This window comes from Danio aesculapii, chromosome 3 (assembly GCF_903798145.1).
Source record: "Danio aesculapii chromosome 3, fDanAes4.1, whole genome shotgun sequence".
In the NCBI taxonomy this organism is placed as follows: Eukaryota; Metazoa; Chordata; class Actinopteri; order Cypriniformes; family Danionidae; genus Danio; species Danio aesculapii.
The window spans coordinates 43053014-43073790 of NC_079437.1; the positions used below are offsets into that span (position 1 = coordinate 43053014).

At 34.7% G+C, this 20777-nt stretch overlaps 2 protein-coding genes and 4 non-coding genes across 8 annotated transcripts; all 6 read right to left on the minus strand.

The window, feature by feature from the left end:
* Nucleotides 1–705: 705 nt before the first annotated feature.
* On the minus strand, nucleotides 706–16401 carry hrob (homologous recombination factor with OB-fold). 3 transcript variants are annotated; one of them, XM_056454043.1, is made up of 10 exons: nucleotides 16041–16377; nucleotides 15862–15912; nucleotides 13850–14776; nucleotides 11480–11563; nucleotides 10173–10310; nucleotides 9564–9672; nucleotides 7720–7805; nucleotides 4324–4443; nucleotides 3941–4178; nucleotides 706–973 (listed from the first exon to the last, which is right to left on the minus strand). In XM_056454043.1, exons 1-10 carry the CDS (start codon nucleotides 16050–16052, stop codon nucleotides 915–917), a joined length of 1824 nt encoding a protein of 607 aa, XP_056310018.1. In that variant the 5' UTR covers nucleotides 16053–16377; the 3' UTR covers nucleotides 706–914. The 3 variants fall into 3 exon arrangements, with proteins under 3 accessions (XP_056310018.1, XP_056310017.1, XP_056310019.1); XM_056454042.1 differs by having other exon boundaries at nucleotides 10173–10313; nucleotides 16041–16376; XM_056454044.1 differs by lacking the exons at nucleotides 706–973; nucleotides 3941–4178; nucleotides 4324–4443 and adding an exon at nucleotides 4470–4785 and having other exon boundaries at nucleotides 10173–10313; nucleotides 16041–16401.
* A 1242-nt stretch (nucleotides 16402–17643) lies between these two features.
* rps11 (ribosomal protein S11) lies at nucleotides 17644–19584 on the minus strand. Its single transcript, XM_056451921.1, is given in 6 exon segments — nucleotides 17644–17810; nucleotides 18107–18236; nucleotides 18447–18522; nucleotides 18709–18843; nucleotides 19536–19553; nucleotides 19555–19584. Coding segments are annotated over 6 exon segments (513 nt in total). The 3' UTR covers nucleotides 17644–17686.
* On the minus strand, nucleotides 17925–18009 carry LOC130221837 (small nucleolar RNA SNORD35). The gene has a single exon (XR_008836324.1). It is a non-coding gene; the product is annotated as a small nucleolar RNA SNORD35 (small nucleolar RNA).
* Nucleotides 18316–18400, minus strand: LOC130221839 (small nucleolar RNA SNORD35). The gene has a single exon (XR_008836326.1). It is a non-coding gene; the product is annotated as a small nucleolar RNA SNORD35 (small nucleolar RNA).
* Nucleotides 18587–18672, minus strand: LOC130221838 (small nucleolar RNA SNORD35). The gene has a single exon (XR_008836325.1). It is a non-coding gene; the product is annotated as a small nucleolar RNA SNORD35 (small nucleolar RNA).
* On the minus strand, nucleotides 18982–19066 carry LOC130221836 (small nucleolar RNA SNORD35). The gene has a single exon (XR_008836323.1). It is a non-coding gene; the product is annotated as a small nucleolar RNA SNORD35 (small nucleolar RNA).
* Nucleotides 19585–20777: the final 1193 nt, after the last annotated feature.

Sequence of the window (20777 nt, forward strand, 5' to 3'; positions counted from 1 at the left end):
CCTAGTTAAAGGAACAATTCTAATATAAAACTTGATTAAAATATTCATCGCATTGTTTCTCTTACTATGAAAGTCATAGTATTTCAAAATATCTTCTTTTGTGTAAACAGAGATTTGGACATTTGAGGGCAAGTACATGTTTAGTTTTGGGTGTAAAACTGTCCCTTTAACATGTACATGCATTATAGTCTACATATAAATTTAAGTTTCAAAAAAGGTATTCATTAACTTCGTCCAAAGGATCAGGCATTTACATCATTCATTTCAACACTCAATTCAGTGACTGAAATCATGTCCCTGTATTACGCTTTGCTTTTTGTGCCCTTTTAAACATTCAACCACAAAATGCAACATTATCGAATGTATTTTCAACTACCTGTGGAAGAGGTTGCAACTGGAAAAGCTCAGAATGTTTTAGACCCCGTTTACACCTGTTTTTATATCATCACCCTTAATTGTAATAGTAGGTGTCATGGCTACTGCCTTTGTCAGCATACCTCAAGAACTGAACACATCTGTCGGCGCCAGTGGTGTAGTGGTTAGTGCGTCGACATATGCACTCCGGTTCGATTCCACCTTGCGGTCCTATGCTGATCCTTCCCTTCTCTATGCTCCCCATGCTTTCCTGTCAATTCTCTACTGCCCTATCAAATAAAGGTGAAAAGCCCTAAAAAAAGTATTATAAAAAAAAGAACTGAACACATCTTTCCAGGTCTCGTCAGTAATTTATTAATTCAATGTATGCCTGTGACAAATAATTTTTTTGTACATATTTACAACCGTTCACATAAAGCTTGAATAAATGTAGTGAAGTCTTTGGTTAGTGGGTGATGTTTTTTAAACGGTGAATACAGTTGATGCATGTACTAATATGAGCTCTACAAGTATACTTAGTGTTTAAAGTGACTGTGTGATTAGTGCAATCCATCATATGACTCCACAGGTAACTCCCCGAGCAGCTCATCAAGGTCATCTTTAAAAAAAGGAAGCAAGAGATTAATGTACAAATTTAAAAATTGCAGTTTAAAGGCACTGGACTCGGGCATGGGAAGAAAAGCCCAGACACCAAGAAATTATCTCCCTTTTCAAACAGCAAACAGAGCTCAGAATAGCATGCCACCCACTGTTTGGAATACAAAACATTATTTGTTGAAATCTGATAGAGTCAAGTGAATTTCCTGATAAAAACCATTACGATGATTGAATTATTCTTATCAGAAAAACTGTTATCGTGAGTTTAAATAAAAGCTCAAATGATGTGAAAAAAAAATTCCCGAATGAAAATGAATCCAGCTTAGGGGTGTGTGATAAGCAAAACTTTATCATGATCTGCTCAAATTTGGTCTATATTCAGAAAAATCACATCAGCTCATTCTAGGCCTGACAGTGATACTACACTAAATCCATTTTCAATATTTGTAAAGAATCTGACATAGATGGCATAACACTTTCCTCAGTACAGTTTAGTTTGTCAAGGCAGTATGGAGTCATTTATGGTCTAAAAAGGAAGTCTGTAACAACGCTGGGTTTCTCCTACCATTATATTAGGGTGGTGCCCCGCCCTTCCAACGGCTTACCCTGCCCCCCTTGAAGTCAAGTTAATTTTATTTTCTATACAGCGCCAGAAAACAACTTCTTTTAGTAAACAAGCTAAATAGCCGTTTGTAATATCTTATTTACACAAAGGCAAGTCCTTTCTGTCTCTACATGGTCGCGTGTTTACAAATTTCTGCTCTCTGAATCGCGCACGGTGGAGTTCCACACAGCCACTCTCTGCTGTATAAGTGACACATCTGACAAGCGAATCATTTTGAACAAATTTTTTATGTTAGTTGAGAACGAGGAGTTCTCTCAGGGAGTGCTTCGTTCATTTGCGCACGCGCACATTTGTGCAGGTGGAGAAAAAGAATAGTTTCTTTTTCGAGTCTTCTATTGGGTTTGAGTCGTTCGTTCATTATGTGAAAGACAGAAGATCATATGCATTTAGAGCTGGAAAAAGATTTGATCCGTTCATTTCTCGAGTCCTCGGGTTTGAGTCATCTCTCATTACACACTGTCACACAATGAACGAATAACTCAAAAACCAGAAGACTTGAAAGGTGAACTAATTATGGCTTCTTTCGGCTCAGACTGTGTGCATTGGTTAAGCTTAAATGGGACTGTCAGTGTGACATGAACGAACCGCTCAAATTTGAAGACCTGTTAGAAAAGGTGAGCTGACATAATCATAGACAAAAGACCAGGTAAACAATAAATGATTATTTTCTCTTATAGCATTCTAGTCATGACTTGTTTGTAGTGTGATTAGTAGCTATGTTTTCATCCACCTATTGTGCAAAAAAAACATGTGCATAACTGAGTAGGATAAACTTTTTATTCGATAAGAGAGGATGCGCATAAACTGCGATGGAAACACTTCACCAAACAAATTCCAGTAAGCACATTAAACAAAGGTCATGTGATTTTGTTATAAGAGAGCATGTGAGTGAATGGACAAACCAGTAACTGAGCACACTGTAAAACATCTGAAATGTTGTCTTGGTCATTCTAAAACACGTTAACATTTCAGTATTAGTGGTAATATATTATTAATGACCTCCAGAATCAAGAGCGTCTGTGCTCCTCTCAGCAGTGTAAACTGTTAGAGGGACTTCCCAACCATGAACAGGGTAATAAATACTTATTACAGAAGCATTTGCTGCTTTAAGCAAATTTTAAAAGTTAATGTATTTGCAGGTCAAGACAAATTATGAAAAATAAAAAAAATGTAAAATGTTTAGCTTGTTCGGTTGTACAGTTAAACAATATAATTGTTCAGTTATTTACTGCTGTCATTAAAAGAAACAAATTAACACCATAACCCCTTGTGTTTGTGTCTGTGTCAGTCTGAAAGCCACAGGGCGCCACACCCCCAATCACAAAGTAAAGAAAATGTGGTAACACATTTCGGAAATGTTTATTTATTTATATATATATATATATATATATATATATATATATATATATATATATATATATATATATATATATATATATATATATATATATATATATATATATATATATATATATATATATATCTATCTATCTATCTATCTATCTATCTATCTATCTATCTATCTATCTATCTATCTATCTATCTATCTATCTATCTATCTATCTATCTATCTATCTATCTATCTATATATATATATATATATATATATATATATATATATATATGACTTATTATAGGGAGAACACACAATTATTAGCAACACAGCAAAGTTTTGTTTTTATATTAAAATGAATTTAATTGGAAAAAGTTCCTAAAACAAATTTAAGGCAAAAAAGTGCAAGTTTTGGATTAAAAAAAAAAAAAAAAAAAGAACAAATGTAGCCATTTTCATACCGCACTGACAGATACTTTTGTTTAATCATTACCCCAGTATATCAGAAAACAAGACTTCAAGTCAAGTAAATCTATCTTTAAAGAAGTTTAGATATTTGTATTTGATAACAATTTTTTTTTATTATTTAGTCTTTGCATAGATTTCATGAAGACAACGTTCCACTCTGATTTAAGATTTACTACTCTGATTCAGACTTTTAAATACAATAAAAATAAATAATACTGCTTCATAAATACGTCTAATAAAAATAATGCTTCAATTTTAAGAAAAATTTGTGACTAGTTTACTATTTTCTACAGTGGTTAAATGGGTTACGTCACAATATGCAAAATGCACATCCCAGCCATTTTTCTCAGCAGCAGCAGCAGCAATAGAAAACCTGAATTAAACGCTGCAGTGTCTACAGAAAAGCAGGCGAATATACATAAATAATCCTCACTCCACTTCACGCACAAATACTGCTGCTGCACACCAGCGTTGCTTTGTGACTAAAACAGCACTCTAGTTTGTATGACATTTCTTAATTGACGATCCTGCAACATACACACCTGCGTCCCACGCTGTGTCCTCTGCGGTTTCCAACACTTCAGATGCTTGACAGGGCTCATTAGAGACAGCTGAGATGTCTAAACCATCAGCCGTACGACTTTCCTCAACTGCATTTTCACCGTCGTCTTCTTCATCAAAGTGGAGCTCCATCTGAGAAACAGGACCCCCCGCAGGCCTGGAGGATTCGCAGCGCAATGCAAGCTCCTGCGGGTGTGTGTGCACCGCAATAGGAAAGGACTGAGCAATACAAAAACAAGTGGTTTAAATGGGGAGCATCTCCTCAGTGCATATTAGGTTCATTAAACACCTGGAGGAAAGGGTTTGGAAAATAACTAAAAACAGAACTGGAAAATGCATTGGAAAGCAGAACAATGTGACTCACCGGCAGAAGGTTGGATGGCTGGGTGTTATGAAAGATCCCATCAGGTGGGTATATGCGGAGAAGATTGTTGGGTGTAACATTCAGGTAGTGATTTCGGTGTGATGGTGAGAAAACACCCACCTTTAAAAAAATATATATTTTTTTTACTTTTTTATTACACTGAAAATCTGAAAACAATAAAGAAGAGAGCAGAAAATGATCTGCAAATACTGTGATTATGATTTAATGGCCATGAAGGTGGCATAGCTCCGTTAAGATGAGCTTAATTAAAGTAGGAAAAAGTTATCAATTGACCATATGCAAGAAACATTCCTGAAGGCACAGTATGTACTTTATTTTTCTGCTGGTGTGTATTTAAAACCAAAACAAAAGTAGTAGTTTGATGTTGCCGTGACTGAGTGTGGAATCATGAGAGTTGTGGTCTTCATTACATCTTACAGGACAATCAAGTTCATGGATGAGCTGTAAAAATTAACAGCAAAGTAAGACTTAGGGCTGCTCGAATATGGGAAAAATCATAATCACAATTATTTTGGTCATAAATGTAATCACGATTATTCAAAACGATTACAGTTGAAGTCAGTGTTATTAGCCCTCCTGTGATTTTTTTAAATTAATATTTCCCAAATGATGTTTAACAGAGCAAGGAATTTTCACAGTATTTGCTATATTTTTTCTTCTGGAGAAAGTCTTATTTGTTTTATTTTGACTAGAATAAAAGCAGGTTTAATTTTTTTTAAACCTATTTAAGATCAATATTATTAGCCCCATTAAAGCAATATATTTTTTTAATTGTAAACTACTATTATACAATCAGTTGCCTAATTACGCCTTCGAATCGCACTTTAATCTGAATGCTTGTATTTTGAAAAATATCTAGTAAAATATTATGTACTGTTATCAAAGCAAAGATAAAAGAAAACAGTTATTAGAAATGAGTCATTAAAACTATTATGTTTAGAAATGTGCTGAAAAAAATCTTTCCATTAAACAGAAATTACGGGGGGAAAGGGTCGCTAATAATTCAGGAGGGCGAATAATTCTGACTTTAACTGTTTATATACACAGTTATTTTCCTCCCTGTAAATAAGGAAAGAGAAATAAATACAATAGAATGAAAATATGAAACAAACTGTGCTTTAAGCATCTTCACTGTAAGAAAAAAAACTGAGTGATTTTCTCCTTTGGTTGCTTGATTAATGATAAAAACAGTCAGCAGCATGAATATTGTGCGCTGTCACTTTAAGAGCAGTGCGTTTGTTTATTACACAAATGAGGGTTAATATGAATACTCACTAAACACCATGTTTTGACACCTATATATAACCATTAAAGCGCTCACATTAAGATGACTTTAGATGCCTGTGCTCTGCTTGTCTCTTAGGCTGAGCGCGCACACACACACAACAGCATGCGATCTCATTCGCGCTTTTAAAAACATGAATAATTTGAATGTAGATCAATGAATGATGCGCATCCCGTGCTGCAAAAGTTACATTATAGTACATGCTTTTAGTAATTTTCAGTGAAACTGAGCTTTGCAGAGCAACAAATGTGTACAACTAGAAAGGGGGCGGTATATGATGCAATAATCATTTTATCTCGATTAATGCTTTTTCATAATCGTTAGAAGCCGAAATCGAAACTGAACTTTCGATTAATTGCACACCCCTTTGCTGAATCACTCGCACTGTTTTTACTAGATACATTTTAGGGTTCTGTTATCATGCTGTTCTGTCCAGTCTAATAAAACACACAACATTAAAATGTTTTCAATGAGTACAAAAATCACACTTTAGCACGGTTCAAGGCAACTAAACCTAGTGTGAATACGCCGTTAAAATTGCTAATTTCTCTTAATTTGAACGTATGCAAATAAGTAAGCAAAATATAACAATAGAGTTTTAAATATTTTAATGAAAAAAAAAATGCAAGTTTGCATACGGTGCATTTAAGCTAAGCGTCAACCTCCGGCTCTCCCTTAAGAAGCAAATACAGAAGTAACTGAAACTGCAATTCATCAAAATTCTGCTAGTCCTGGCTCCATAATAGAGCACATTTCTATTTCTATTCTGTTAAAACGGCCAATTTACATCAGAAAAAAAAGGTGTTTACAGCATGGTACAAAGAAAGACTTTGGTTCATATAGCTAATATTACCCTTCATGACAACTATGAGGGGGTGATTTTTTTTTATAACTCATCCGTTTTGTGTATATTAAGTTATATTAAGCCTGCATAATTAAGGACGGAGCCACTTGAGTGACAGCTAGGTCTCGCTGGTCGCAGTCACATCACCTTAGCTGATTCCGGCTGATTAGCTGCTGAACTCAGGATATGAATCATATTTTTGTTTTGTTTTATGTAGCTTTACACAGTCAGTTGCTTTTTAGAATTATTTCTTACAATTATCAGTTAATATGGCATGCTGTGTGCACTTAATTGTGCTCAAAAACCATTCACGTAGCCTCAATTTCCCAGGTGAGTGAAAATTATATACTTATATACTTATTATATACTTATATACATTTACTAACACAGACTGTATTTTAAGTGTTAGGAAGTAATTTTGCGTTTTTCTCCTGTAGGAAAACGTCATAAGAACAATGCTTAGTTGCTCAATGTATTACAACAGTGTTTTTAAAAGTCTAAACACTTTATTGATATAGTATACAACCAAGCACATGTGGTCAGAACACAAACGAGTAGCAGGTAATAAAGTATTAAGCATTTCTCCTAAAGAAAAGCCTGTCTAAGCAAAATGCTAGCAGGCTGTAGCTCCACTCATGCATCGCCTCTTTGCCCTTGTTTGGTATCCCCCTGTTGGTGCAATGATGCGCGAACAAAATGTCGACGGTTGGCCACGCCCACTTGTAGCTTCTTTTGCTTTCTTCAGAAACCTATGGGTGACTTTACAGATACTACGTCAATATCTTCTACAGTCTACGCTTTAAGCTAGCCAAAACAGTGAAAGTTTGATGTGTATCTTCAGATTCATACAGTTCCTTTAACAGCTCTTAAGGTGTAACGCTTATTTTATAATCAGAATATAGTCGAATACAGACCTAGGCACTTAGCTGTTAAAGTGTAAAATTTTAATAAAAATGTAAGCACTTTTTGCACATCCATAGAAAATACGGTGTTCGTATTTTAAGGATGTAATGTGGCACAGTGCAATTTGGCACAGTGTTTCTTGTCCTGTGTGAGGCTAGTTTTAATTTTTACCTCACTCAGACAATGTAGATTATTGATTTTGAGGAGAAGACATACAATGAGTCGATATGACATGGCAGTTTATCAGAAATGCCCAGGTTGGCCAATCAAACCAAGTATATGGTCATTTGATGCTGCATACTTACTGTAAGTGCATTTATAATGAGGTCTAAAAGATAGTTACTTGTTTGAGTAGTAACACAGCTCCTGTTTTGAGCTCTCCCTGTCTTTCTTCCACCAGTTGACGATGAACTGTGCCCTGCATCTCACCTTCATAAAGAAAATGAAACAGAAAGAGAGGAGTCAAACAAGAGTGTGCAATCAGAGCAAGAGCTCCAGTTCAGACAGGGAGCTCCTGATTTCAAAGTAAACATGATTGTGTTGGTGTGAGAGAGATGGATATGGGAATAGGACTGGGTGATTAATCAAAAAGTAATCGATATCGACAATCAGAACCAATAATCGATACAACTTTTCTAGGTCAATTTTTGCAAGAAATGCACTGTTTAAAATATTATTTACAGATTACACAAACGTTATTTCATTTAGAGGAGATACTGCTTATTTTCAACTTTTAATAAGAAAAACACTGAAAATGTTTTATTTTCTTTCCAAAATGCATAAGAAAAAAGTGACTGTTCGTTTCAGGCAATGTATGTTTTAATTTTAGTTGTTCAGCGTCGATGTTCAATAAATAGACATAGATAGTAGATAGTGTGCGTTTCCTTCAATTATTTTAAAATGCAATGCACCCATTATTCAAAAATCTCTCACTTGTAATTTGTGAGCATATTACTGTACAAAACTTGTCAGTGAACTAGAAGGACAAATAAATAAAATAATTGTTCACTATTCGTTAAAATGTTCAATTAATTTAGATTTTGATTTTAATCCCCCAGTCCTACATGGGAACCAATTGAACCACTGAAAATGGAACTTTAATTTATATATTATAGACTTAGCCAATTTCTAAAAATATATGCTTAAATACTACAAAATTACTGTTGTCGATAAATATAATTTTTTTACCCTAGTATTAATTTCTTTACATGAACATGAAAATATATAAAAGCTAATCATTAATACAAATCAAGTACTCATATGCTTGGGGATAAAAGTGTTGAAAAAATATACAATTTTTCCATCTTTTAGAAATAAGTCTTTCATTTTCAGCAAAGCTGCTTTCATTTGATGTCTAATATATAGTGAAAACAGAAATACTGTGGAAATGTTCAAATGTGTTGTATTTGAATATCCTTCAAAGATCATTCTAATATGTTGATTTGCTGTCCTAAAATAATTAATAAATATTTGATTAGCTAATAGTAGATGCTGTATATTTTTTGTGAAACTAGTACTATTAGTACTGGTAAGTCAAGGCAAGTTGAGCTTTATTGTCATTCCGCTACATGTGTAGACATACAGAGGAACGAAATGTCGTGTCTCGCAGGACCACAGTGCTACATGAATTAATCATAAATACAAACACAACACTGGGCACTGGGGCTGTTTAAAAAAAAAAAAAAACTAATCATAACTAACATATGCTATAAGATAATTAACTATACGCATAAGACAGGCTATACTAGTACTAGTAGCAGTAGTAGTAGTAGTAGTAGTAAACATCTGAAGTGGATAAAGTGAATAATCATTCAACTAGACTGTAAAAGCAAGCAATTTAAGTTTAAAGCCAGTTTAACATTTTAAAAAGGTGTTTTATGTTCTAACTACTAACAGAAAAAAATCAGTTTTCACAAAAATATCAATTGGCTAAATATTACATTTCCCAATATTCAAAATAACATAATAATAATAATAATAATAATAATAACAGCAACAGAAACTAAGCAACAGATGTGCACATTAGAATGCGTTCTATAAAATGTTCTCTATAAATGCTGACTATGAAAAAAAGTGGCCACTTTGAAACAGCTAAAATACAGTTTTCATTTTGTTGAGTCATTAGATAATTTTGGTCTTCTAAAACTTGGCTGGTGGTGTACATCCCACCCTAATTATCTGTAGTACCTGTGGGATCCCTGAAGACAGCTTTTGCATCTGCATGTGTGTGCGTGATGCTCTTCAAGACCACAGCCATATTGGGGACCTTATTCTTAGCTAGCTGTCTGAGAGCAGCCTGGAGGATTGAGAGGGAGAGAGAGAAGTTACAAAGCAGCACCAAGAGAACACGAGAAAAGGAAAGAAACTGAATGGGAAAAAAACATAAGTTGCAGCTCAGCCTCAAGGCCACTGATAATGAATCAAGTGAAAAACTAATCAGCATTTGTCAGCCTAATGAATATTTAACACACGTGTACCATTAGCAGAGGATCGTTATGACACACTGGGCAAAACACATTAAAATTACATTAATAATCACTTTAAGGTGACTGATGACAACGGTGATTATGTTTGTGTTAATCATTTAGGGAGCTGAGAATCCTCATTTGTCCTGATTACAGTCATGGATTTCCACTTCAGGCGTAAATAAAAGCAATGCAAATGTTTATTGTTCGAATCTGGGTAAAATGAAGAAATCATCAGACCAACAATGTTCTATGCTTAACAAGATTGCATGCACAAACCATAAAATAAGCTCGTTGTAATACAGTGTGCCGTGAGATTTAAATAGCTCACCTTGCGAAGAACCATGACAACACTGTAAGAGTGCAGGAAGCATGAAGGGTTCTTCTCATCCAATCCCATCTCAGCCTTCATCACTGCCCACGGCCCCCTGCTGAACTCCTCTTCCTCACTCACCTGAGAGCTGGAGACCTGCTGAGAAAAGCAGTGCAAGTCTGAGGGCGTTTTGAGACAAAAGTGTGAATGTGTGTGAATACACACAAAATGTAGAGCTTTAAAACATAATGGCATGAAAAAAAAGAACAAATTATCATTGTAGCATTTTAATTAGGAGCTTTGATTGGTTACACTTGATTCTAAGGTGTAACTATTTATTGATATTGTCAGGGGTAGCTGCATGGAGCTTTTGTATATACTATAGTAAGTACATGGGAATTATGCAACAAGGACACCTTAAAATTAGGAGTTACCCAATTATCAAACAATTTTAGATTTAGTTGGGTGCTATCAGCTGATATTAGATAAAGATGTTGATGCTTAGATTGAATTTTACTCAAAGTTTAAGCAATTTTTGTACATTTTGTTTTTGCCCCTATAACAACAGTGTTTAAAACTGATCTATCCATCCGTTTATAGTATGCTCACAGGCCACTTTAATTACTGCTCTTTGCACAAATATCTAATCAGAAAATCATATGGCAAGCTAATGAGTTAATAAGTTGCAGAAAGTTAATAAGTTAATAACAATGGCAGAAAGGTGATTCAAGAGACATTAATTGTGGCATGTTTGTTGGTGGCAGTTTTCAAGAATGATTTAGATAACCTATTCAAGCATGCAAACAGAAAATATATCCAGTCGAGCATCATGTAAACACCATGGACTGTCTGAGTAATGTAGCTGACAGTTTTCATCCCTTTATGGCCACAATGAATCAACCTCATGATGGCTACTTCAAGACACCATGACCCAAAACTCAAATAATCACAAACTGGTTTCTTGAATATGACAATAGACTCAACTCAAATATGGCTTCTGTAGTCGCCAGATCTAAATCCAATACAGCACCTTTGAAATGTGTCAGAGCGGAAGATACACATTAGGGGCGTGTAAACCACAAGCCTGCAGCAACTGTGTCATGATGACATGTCAATATGGATTAATATCTTTTTGAGTCTATGCCAAAAAAAAAATTTATGAGAGTATTCTTTTTATTTTATGTATGTTTGTCAGTAAATAATTTCAGTAAGATCTAATCGCGTGCTTAGTTTTAGTAAAATAAGATACAATACCTATAATAGTAAAATATAACACCACAAACCTCAAATTCACAAGCAAGAGTTTCGAATTTACATTCACATACCTCACTTCTTAGACGTGCAACAGCTCCATGTGCAGGTGTTTGAGGAACTGACACAACAATGTCATCAAGACTCTGCCCACTGACCTACAAGACAATTAAGCCACACAAACAATGAGCAATCTATGAGAATACAAAAATTCCAGGGAATGGTTCATTGCACCTCGCTTAAATCAGAGACTATCTGATATATCCTGTATCCTTTAATGATGGTCTGGATGGATTTATCTTAGATTGCTGCATGTGCTTGTGTTTATTTTGAAGGACTAGATTACATTGATTACAGATTTACAGGATTCCCACTTTTTCACAGACACCAAATTAAAGTAAGTTTTAAATCACTAATAATTTTAAAATCAAGCACCTTTGTAATTCACACCCCAGCATAGTGCCAAGTCCTTTTGTACTTAACATTTCATTTACATTTAATATTTCATGGTGTTAATTTTAAGACTTTCAAGACCATTATGAATGAGATTTAGACTTAAATGTGGATCAATGGAATTGAAAAAAAACAAATATACTTATTTCTTAACCACATATTTTAATGTGTTAAATGTATATTTATTATGAAGAAAATTACACGAATATTCAGAATATATATATATATATATATATATATATATATATATATATATATATATATATATATATATATATATATATATATATATATATATATATATATATATATATATATATATATATATATATATATATATATATATATATATATATATATGTTTGCTTTTAGTCCAAATGAGTATAACTCAACCTAATGCATTTCTGTTTTAAAACCTTAAGTTTCATTATAAATATTTTGTCCACTAATACTTACTTCTGTAAATAGTTTTTGTGTAAATGGAAGATTATTTAAAGGGATATATTGCTATTATTATTAGAGGAATTGTATAATTGTTTTTAGCTTTCTTTTCCCCGAGTAGGTAATTTAATTAAACAAATTTTCAGTAAAATGTCTAACAGCTGTTGTGAAATAATCATCTCTTTGCAATAAACTTAATAGATATATAAAATAATATGCATCTATATAAAACTTTAGAAAGATTGTTGGTAATTGGATGGGTGTCTGCCGGATTGGGTAATATTACTTCGACAACTTCTAAAATTAAGACCTGATTAATTATTTAAGACCGACAAGACAATATATCTGTGAATTTAAGACTTTTTAAGGGCTAAAATTTTGTTTAGGAAATTTAAGACCCTTACGGACACCCTGATATTTACATCACAATATCAGAAATTATGTTTTGAATGAGTAATAAAAAAAAAAGTGCTTTAAACTGTCATGTTTAAAGAACTTTAATACGATTCATTGAATTCAATACTGGTAATATTCAAATGTGGTTTCTGAAATATTGATAAAATGTGCATTATTTGTCATAATTCTTGTATAAGATTTAAAATTAAGATGTTTGAATGAAAACAAACTTCTTACATTTTCGTCCAGTTTTTGAAAGCAGCACAGTACAATTGTTGAAATATTATCTACATCTACGTCGAAAACTAATAGTCTCGTGCATCCTTCAAAATATGTAAATACACATTGCATATTTGCACTACACTGACAATGATTAGAAGCTGCACCAGAGAGAGCATATTTTCCATTACAATAAAATTATTATTTACATTAAAATCTTTGTTTACAGAAGACTCAAGGAAAGCACTGTTTAAAATATTATTTACAGGATATACATGAATTTATTTAAAAAAAAGATACTGCTTATTTTCTACTTTTAATATGAAAAACATTGAAAATAATTTATTTTGTTTGCAAAAGTACAAGTTATTTAGTTTCACTTTTTTATAAAAAAATAAGTGACTGTTGATTTTAGGCAATGTGTGTTTTAAACTTCAGTTGTTCAACGCTGAGGTTCAATAAATAGTCATAGATAATAGATAGTGTGTTTCGTTCAATTATTTTAAAATCAAACAATGCACCTTTCATTCTCCCACTTGTAATACTGTATGTAAGCATATTTACTGTACAAAACCTGTCGGTGAACTAATCGTAACCATGTTAAAATGTTCAATTAAACGAGATTTCAAATCGCCCAGCTCTCGTTATTAGAAACTTTAATCGCCTTTGCTTAAAATGACAGAATCCAATCATGTTTATATAAAATAAGCCTTTTCCTCGAACAGGTTTCTATGACCAACTCCTGGGTGAGTTTTAAAGAACAAAACTATGCCGGATTGTGTCAAATCATAATTAATCAACTCCAACTGAACATTCCACATACAGAAAGAGAACCCCAGGTTAAGGAACATTATTATACACGTAACAAAACAGTACATCAGGCAGTACATACTGGTGTAATTAACAATAATCAGCTGAAACGGTGTTTGGCTGACCTGCTGTGGCAATGCTCCTGCTGGCCCGGGGAAACGGCGAGCTTTGGCTGGCATCATGCGGCTCTGTGGTCTCTGGGGTGTCTTATTAGCTGCAGACACCAGCTGGACCAGGTGATTGGTCAGGACAGGTGTGTTGAGAGGACGAGGTGTAAATGTGGAAGAGGAATCAGCAGTGGAGGACACAGAGTGAAAAAGAGATCCTTTGGGCTGAAGTGGGGTCCTCGGGGTCGAAATGCTCCTCTGGCACACAGCTGACACTCCTGGAGGCCTGGGAGTCATGGGTCTGGGAAACCGTGAGATTTGTGTGATGCGGTGCATGTGATTTTGATTCTGAATGGGGGTGGATGGATGCATGGGGACATGAACGGTGGATGCAAATGAGGTGTTGACTAAAGGCTGTGAAATTGGCGATGAGCAGGTTGCAGCAAATGTGCCACAAGAGAACATCCCCGATGCTGCCGGTCTCATTCGTTTAGCAGGCGAAATGCAGCGCAGTTGTGAGGTTTGATTATTTGGTGGCTCAGAAATCATCTGAGGAATGCTGTCCAGTTCTTCCAAATCCACATCCCAGTCGTCAAAGTCATCCTGAGGAGGGAGGTCTCTCTGCGGGACACTGAGGGGTGCTGGGGGTGGGAGGTTTAATGGGTTGAAGGAATGTTGCAGGGACGACGCAGGCGCTCGGAGGGAAGAAACTGAGGAAGAGAGCGGCTGATGGCAAGTGAGGTTTGGTAGGAGACTGATAGTGCCATATGTTGGGATACGAAGAGTCGCCACAGAACTAGAATCTGATGACATGCCAACACAACTCTGCTGAGCATGATTGGATTTTTCAGCTGTTACATGCGAGGATGCAGATGGTGGAGTTCCAGAAGGAGTGGTAGAAGATGTGGGTTTTGGTGGACACATCCAATCTGCTTCAAGCAAATCCTGCAGATGAAAAATCAATGATGACTAAGCAAAGATACAAATTCAACGTCAACAAATATAACTTGGTATTTGACTAATGTTTTATTAAATGTTATTTAATGAAACCGGGCTAACATGAACTAGCAATGAGCAGCAGTATATGCGTTTTGTTTATTAAGCTTGCATTAAGATGATTTAAAATACAATAACAGGCGGAGTGGGTATCACTGTCGCCTCACAGCAAAGTCGCTGGTTCAAGCACTGGCTGGGTCAGTAGCATTTCTGTGTGGAGTTTGCATGTTCTCCCCATGTTCACATGGGTTTCCTCCAGGTGCTCTGGTTTCCCCCACAGTCCAAAGTCATGTGGTACAGGTGAATTAGGTAAGCTAAACTGTCCGTAGTGTATGTATGTATGTATGAATGTCCTTGTCCTCCAGATTGGGGGTTGAGCTAACAACTCACCTCATAAAAACTGTTACAAAACACCAATATGGTGCAGCTAAATATCAACTTTGATATAAATGGCCCTGGGTGTATGTAATTAAGTGAAATACAATAGCAAAAATATTTTCAAATATTATTTCAATTTAAAATTACATTTACATGTTGCTATATTATGAAAAACAAAAACAACTCCCCCCAAAAAATAACCCAAAAATTAACATTTCTTCACCATTTACCCAGACTCAAGTGACATATTGCACTTGGAAGTAAGTGGAAGATGGAATGAAGATGAAATGGGAGAGTAAATGGTGAGAAATGTTCATTTCTGGGTCAAATTCAATGCGATAAATTTGATTACAGTACATTATTATCAAGTTTTTAACAGTTGCTATATATTTCTGTGGGGTACAATACTTATATATACGAAAATATAGACGAAAATTAAGTTCAACATTGTTGTCATTTGTGAATAACATTTCTAAAAGCTAGAAGAAAATACTTAAATACACAATCGCTCATATAATCCCTAACCACTATATGATGTCTACAAGATACGTGTTACTCAACTAGACACTGTAAACTACTGTAAACTTAGTTTGCGTCATAACTGCATTAAAATATTTTAAATTAATTTTAAAACGAATGAAAAATACACTTCAAACCTCATCTTCAAACTCTCCAACGCTGAACAACCCCTTCCATTTACTACAAGCCTGTGTCAACAAACATATCAATACAATAATGTTTAGTGAATTATTTCTTCAATGAAAAGGAGATGTTGATTTTAGATTTACAGTTAATAGTTCATGCAAGTTAAACATGCTAATTGTTTGTAGCTTACCGTGGCTGTCATGCCTGCTCTGTTAATAATACGAGCACATCTGTATCACGACAGAAGAAAGTTTCTAACTTAAACAACTGCCTGTTGAAGGTGTTGATCTTGTTAGATGTGTAGAAAGAGAAATATACCGAATGTAGAGTATAAATCTCGTTTTCTTCGCGCCGCCACGTTCAAACACGTACGACGTGAGTGACGTAGGCGAGCGACGTGTTTTGTTGTCACGTAAAACACCGGGGAAGTGGCTCCATCTGCTGGATGTGTCCTGGCGTACAACAAACTACTCGAGAAGGTAAGAAGTGTCCGTTTATCCTAAAATATCGGCGCCTAAAATAATGCGCTTTTCACTATACAAGTATTCCATTTCATTCACATTATACTAGATCGACATAACGACTGTTCAAATTATGTAATAAAGATTTAATGTTTCAATGTCATGTTAAAAAATATCCCCGTTTTAGTGCGTAATAAAACGTTTTAATAATAAGCAACGTTTCCTTTTTATTTAGTGATTATTGTGTTGGTGGTCCATTGGATTTCTTCATTTGCATGCTGCTGTTATTTTAGTATTGTCTACTGTGAGGTTGTTCCTAATGTGCAGGTTGGTCTAATTACAGCAAACTGGTGTAAATACTGTTAGTGTAGATCATATGAATAAGCCTGAATAGACTGAAAACCACCTTTTGAGGTGCCAGTGCATCAGGGTTCCAAAAAGAGTTAAAGGCGGACCTTCAAAATAAAGTTTGAACACCACTGAGTTGCACTAATATACCTAGCAGTAATGGCAAATGAATACAGAAAGATCTTATCCTTCTGAAAATAATAAATAACAAAAACATACAAATAACCATGTATATTTTAATAAGACATGCTGGCTTGAACTAAGTGAAACCCACTTGAGTTACTAAAACTAAAAAACAAATAGCCAGTGCCAACTTAAACTTATGAAGCAAATGGAACTCCCAAAAATAAAGTTGTTTATATTAACGGTAAATCAGAGCCAACTGTAAATGAGATATATTTTTGCTGCTTCTCCAAACTTTAAATGAGCTGAAATTCTTGTGGTTTTTTTAGTTGAACTTAATTGTTTTGTGATCAATCTACTTAAATTTATAACTTAATTTGCGTTGGGACAACATGAATGACTTGTGAAACCCTGCATTTTGTGTACTTGGGGTTAATGTTCATTTCAGCAATAACTAAGACACCTAAATGAGTTCTCAATTAATATTAAAGTTGCAAAGTGCAAGTATTATGCATTTACACCAAAAAAAACTAACAAACCTCTTTCTGCCATCAACCAACACATAAAAAATGTATTAAACCTCAAGTGCACCTACTTTGAGACTGTGAAGTGTTGCTATATAAACAAGTACATTTACGATCATTTAAATCAAATAAAGGACATCCAAAAGAATGAAATGTCGAGGGCCATTAAAAAAAAAAAAAATTATATTATATAATATATATATATATATATATATATATATATATATATATATATATATATATATATATATATATAAAGTATGCTTGTGCTTAAGGCATTAGAGACTTTAGTATAAACCATCAAGCAACGTTCTTTTTTTTATTTTTTTTTATTCAATTTTCCAACAACACAGAGGAGCCATATTGTAAAAACAACAGTTCTAGAACTTCTGGAACTGCTTCTTGGCTCCAGCTGCCTTGGTGACCTTCAGGACGTTGAACCTCACGGTCTTGCTAAGAGGTCGGCATTCTCCAACCGTAACAATGTCACCTACAGTCACATCCCTAAATAAATGGAGAACATTATTAATACTGGTGATATACAAAGGGGAAAAATAAAGGATTAACCAATAACATGCATCTTAAACCCATTATAACCACAAAAATAATATTAAATTATCTGCTGCATCAGTGAAGCCATAAGGCAGTATCGTCAGAGCCTGACAGACTTGGAAGACCATCGTGAGAAAAAACATCATTTGCAGCAGTCTACAAATTCAGATGATATCCTAAAACTCATCTGAACGCATCTGGATTATAATTTAGCCAACTAAATGAAAGTACCACAGCAGGAATTTTACCTAAAGCATGGGGAGAGGTGCACAGACATGTTCTTATGTCTCTTCTCAAAACGGTTGTACTTGCGGATGTAATGCAAGTAGTCCCGTCTGATGACGATGGTCCTCTGCATCTTCATCTTGGTCACCACACCTAGAAAAAAAACATCAAAAAGTTCATGTTGTGTATCGTAATTGAGATGTACAGTTAAGCTTTGATTTCCCAAAATGACAGGGAAGCATCAGTAAAGCCAAAAGGCGTCATCCTCAAAACCCAAAGGGTTCAGAAGACCATCGTGAGAAAAGACATCACCTGCACCCCAACAATACTACAATTATCCTGCCAAGGACCACAAAGACTCACCGGAGAGAATCCGGCCTCTGATGGACACGTTTCCAGTGAAGGGGCATTTCTTATCAATATAAGTGCCATCAATAGCCTGTGAAAATAAAGTACAAGAACATCAGTCAACTGAACTTAACTGGGTTAAACTACATTTATACTCCACCGCATCAGCATTGCCATAGGCAGTTTCCTCAGAGCTCTTTAAGAGTTTAGGAAGACCATCGTGAGAAAGACATCATCTGCAACAAGGTTACACTCATGCATACAAACACAAACTCACTTCTCTGGGGGTTTTGAAGCCCAATCCAACGTTTCTGTGATAACGAGGGAGCTTTTCTTTGCCACTTCCTTCAACTGCCAGAACCCGCTTTTTGTTCTGGAAGATGGTGGGCTGTTTCTGATAAGCCCTCTCGTTCTGAAAAGCGCAAGCAGAGTCAGTCACAATCCTTGTGTTGACATAACATTATAGTAATAAAAGCCTGCTTTTTGTCGTCTTCTAAAGATTAATCAAAGTCGAGCGTTTCCAGTTATTAGCCTAATGGTTTAGGGCTGTTATGCTGCATCAGTGAAGCCATAAGGCAGTGTCGTCAGAGCCTGACAGACTTGGAAGACCATCGTGAGAAAAAACATCATCTGCAGCTTCGTGGGTATTTAGTACATGTGTACGAATCCTTAAAAATAACCTAGCAATGTGCTTTTGGTTTATGACGTTACAAAATGAAAGTATTTCTTTTTACTATCAGCATTAGAAGAGAAAAAATGCATTGCTCCATTTGGTCTATTTTATTACTTACAGAGAGTTAATCAGACACCCCAGCTTACTTAAACACTGCTAATTTATCTGCTTATAACTCTGAACAGTGTTTATGAAGCCACGTTCTGCTGGTGTAGTAAAGTAAGGCCGCTCGTGTTCCCGTACAGCAACACTTCCTACACATTAGCCGGAACAGAAAACGCGTATTATAGAGCTGAATAAGGTGTATTTTAGACATGGCTGGCTCCATGCGCATTTATTTTACGCTATTCCACCAGAACGTACGGCTTTCGATTGAAGTTTAACCTTAATTTGAACGCGTTTTCACGACCACGCCGTTCAGAGTCACATACCTGAGTGTCCGCCATCTTCGCCAGCCGAGTCGTAAAGAGGACTACACATGCGCGAGGCAGACGGAAGAGAGTCTCTCACGGATATGACGACAAGCATGGGCGGGGCTTATATCCTTTACAATAAAATAACTTTTGAATCGTTTTAATGTCATAGATTCTAAGCTCTTTGACATAACGTTTAATTTAAAAGCAATGGATGCTGGCAGAAATAATAAATATAACTCTTCATAATATGAATATACACAGATGGGAGTACAAAAAACAAAGATAAGTAGCGTAAGTATGATCTAATAAATCAAAGGGGTGAGTAATTATCAACAACTGTTACGTAATTCTATGTGTGTACTTTAATCTATAAAATTAAGTAACACTGGCTTGGAATAAGCTGAAATCAGGATTATTAGCCCCCTTTGAATTTAAAAAATATATATATTTCCCAAATGATGTTTAACAGAGCAAGGAAATTTTATATATATGAATTGTGCTGGTTCAATTAAAAAAGTAACAGGACCTCGTAAACTTAAAAAAATAGATATATTATTTTATGTCAACATGTCAGCTTATTCCAAGCCAGTGTTACTTAATTTTATAGATTAAAGTAAACACATAGAATTACGTAACAGTTGTTGATAATTACTATATATATATATATATATATATATATATATATATATATATATATATATATATATATATATATATATATATATATATATATATATCTTTTGTTTGTGTGAAATTTTGAGAAAATAATGATGCTTTAGAATAATAGTGTTCCTTCATACCTTAACAATATTTAACATGTGTATATCAACATTTTACTCACTCCCATGCACAATCCAGAGAAACTAAATTTTTTAAGTGGACTCTTATTTTTTGTTTTTTTTTAAAGCTTGCAAGGTTCTATATACAGAATATGTAAAGAAAATGCACTTTTAAAAGTATGTGTTTTGTGTTTGAATCATATTTAATATCTAGCCTTTATGGTTTACATGTATGATTTATATAACGTTAGTATAAAGAATACGTTCACACACACTCGAGGGGGAAAATGCAGTTGTTGTGAACCCCGGACTGAGAATAAATATGCAATTTGTTCCATGTGTTATTAATTACATAATAAAAACACAGAATTACACAGAAATTCTTGTAAATCAATAATAAGTTTATACGAGCTCAAGAATGTTTCCTCTAAATTCGTGTGATCATTTGAAGCGCGCTAAATCAGACTGACTTCCTTCC

Coding starts and splice junctions, on each gene's coding strand:
- hrob (XM_056454042.1), bottom strand. Junction 9,673..10,172: donor TTGTCATGGTTCTTCGCAAG/GTGAGCTATTTA, acceptor TCAATCCTCCAG/GCTGCTCTCAGACAGCTAGC. Junction 974..3,940: donor GGACACAGCGTGGGACGCAG/GTGTGTATGTTG, acceptor CTTTTTTTAAAG/ATGACCTTGATGAGCTGCTC.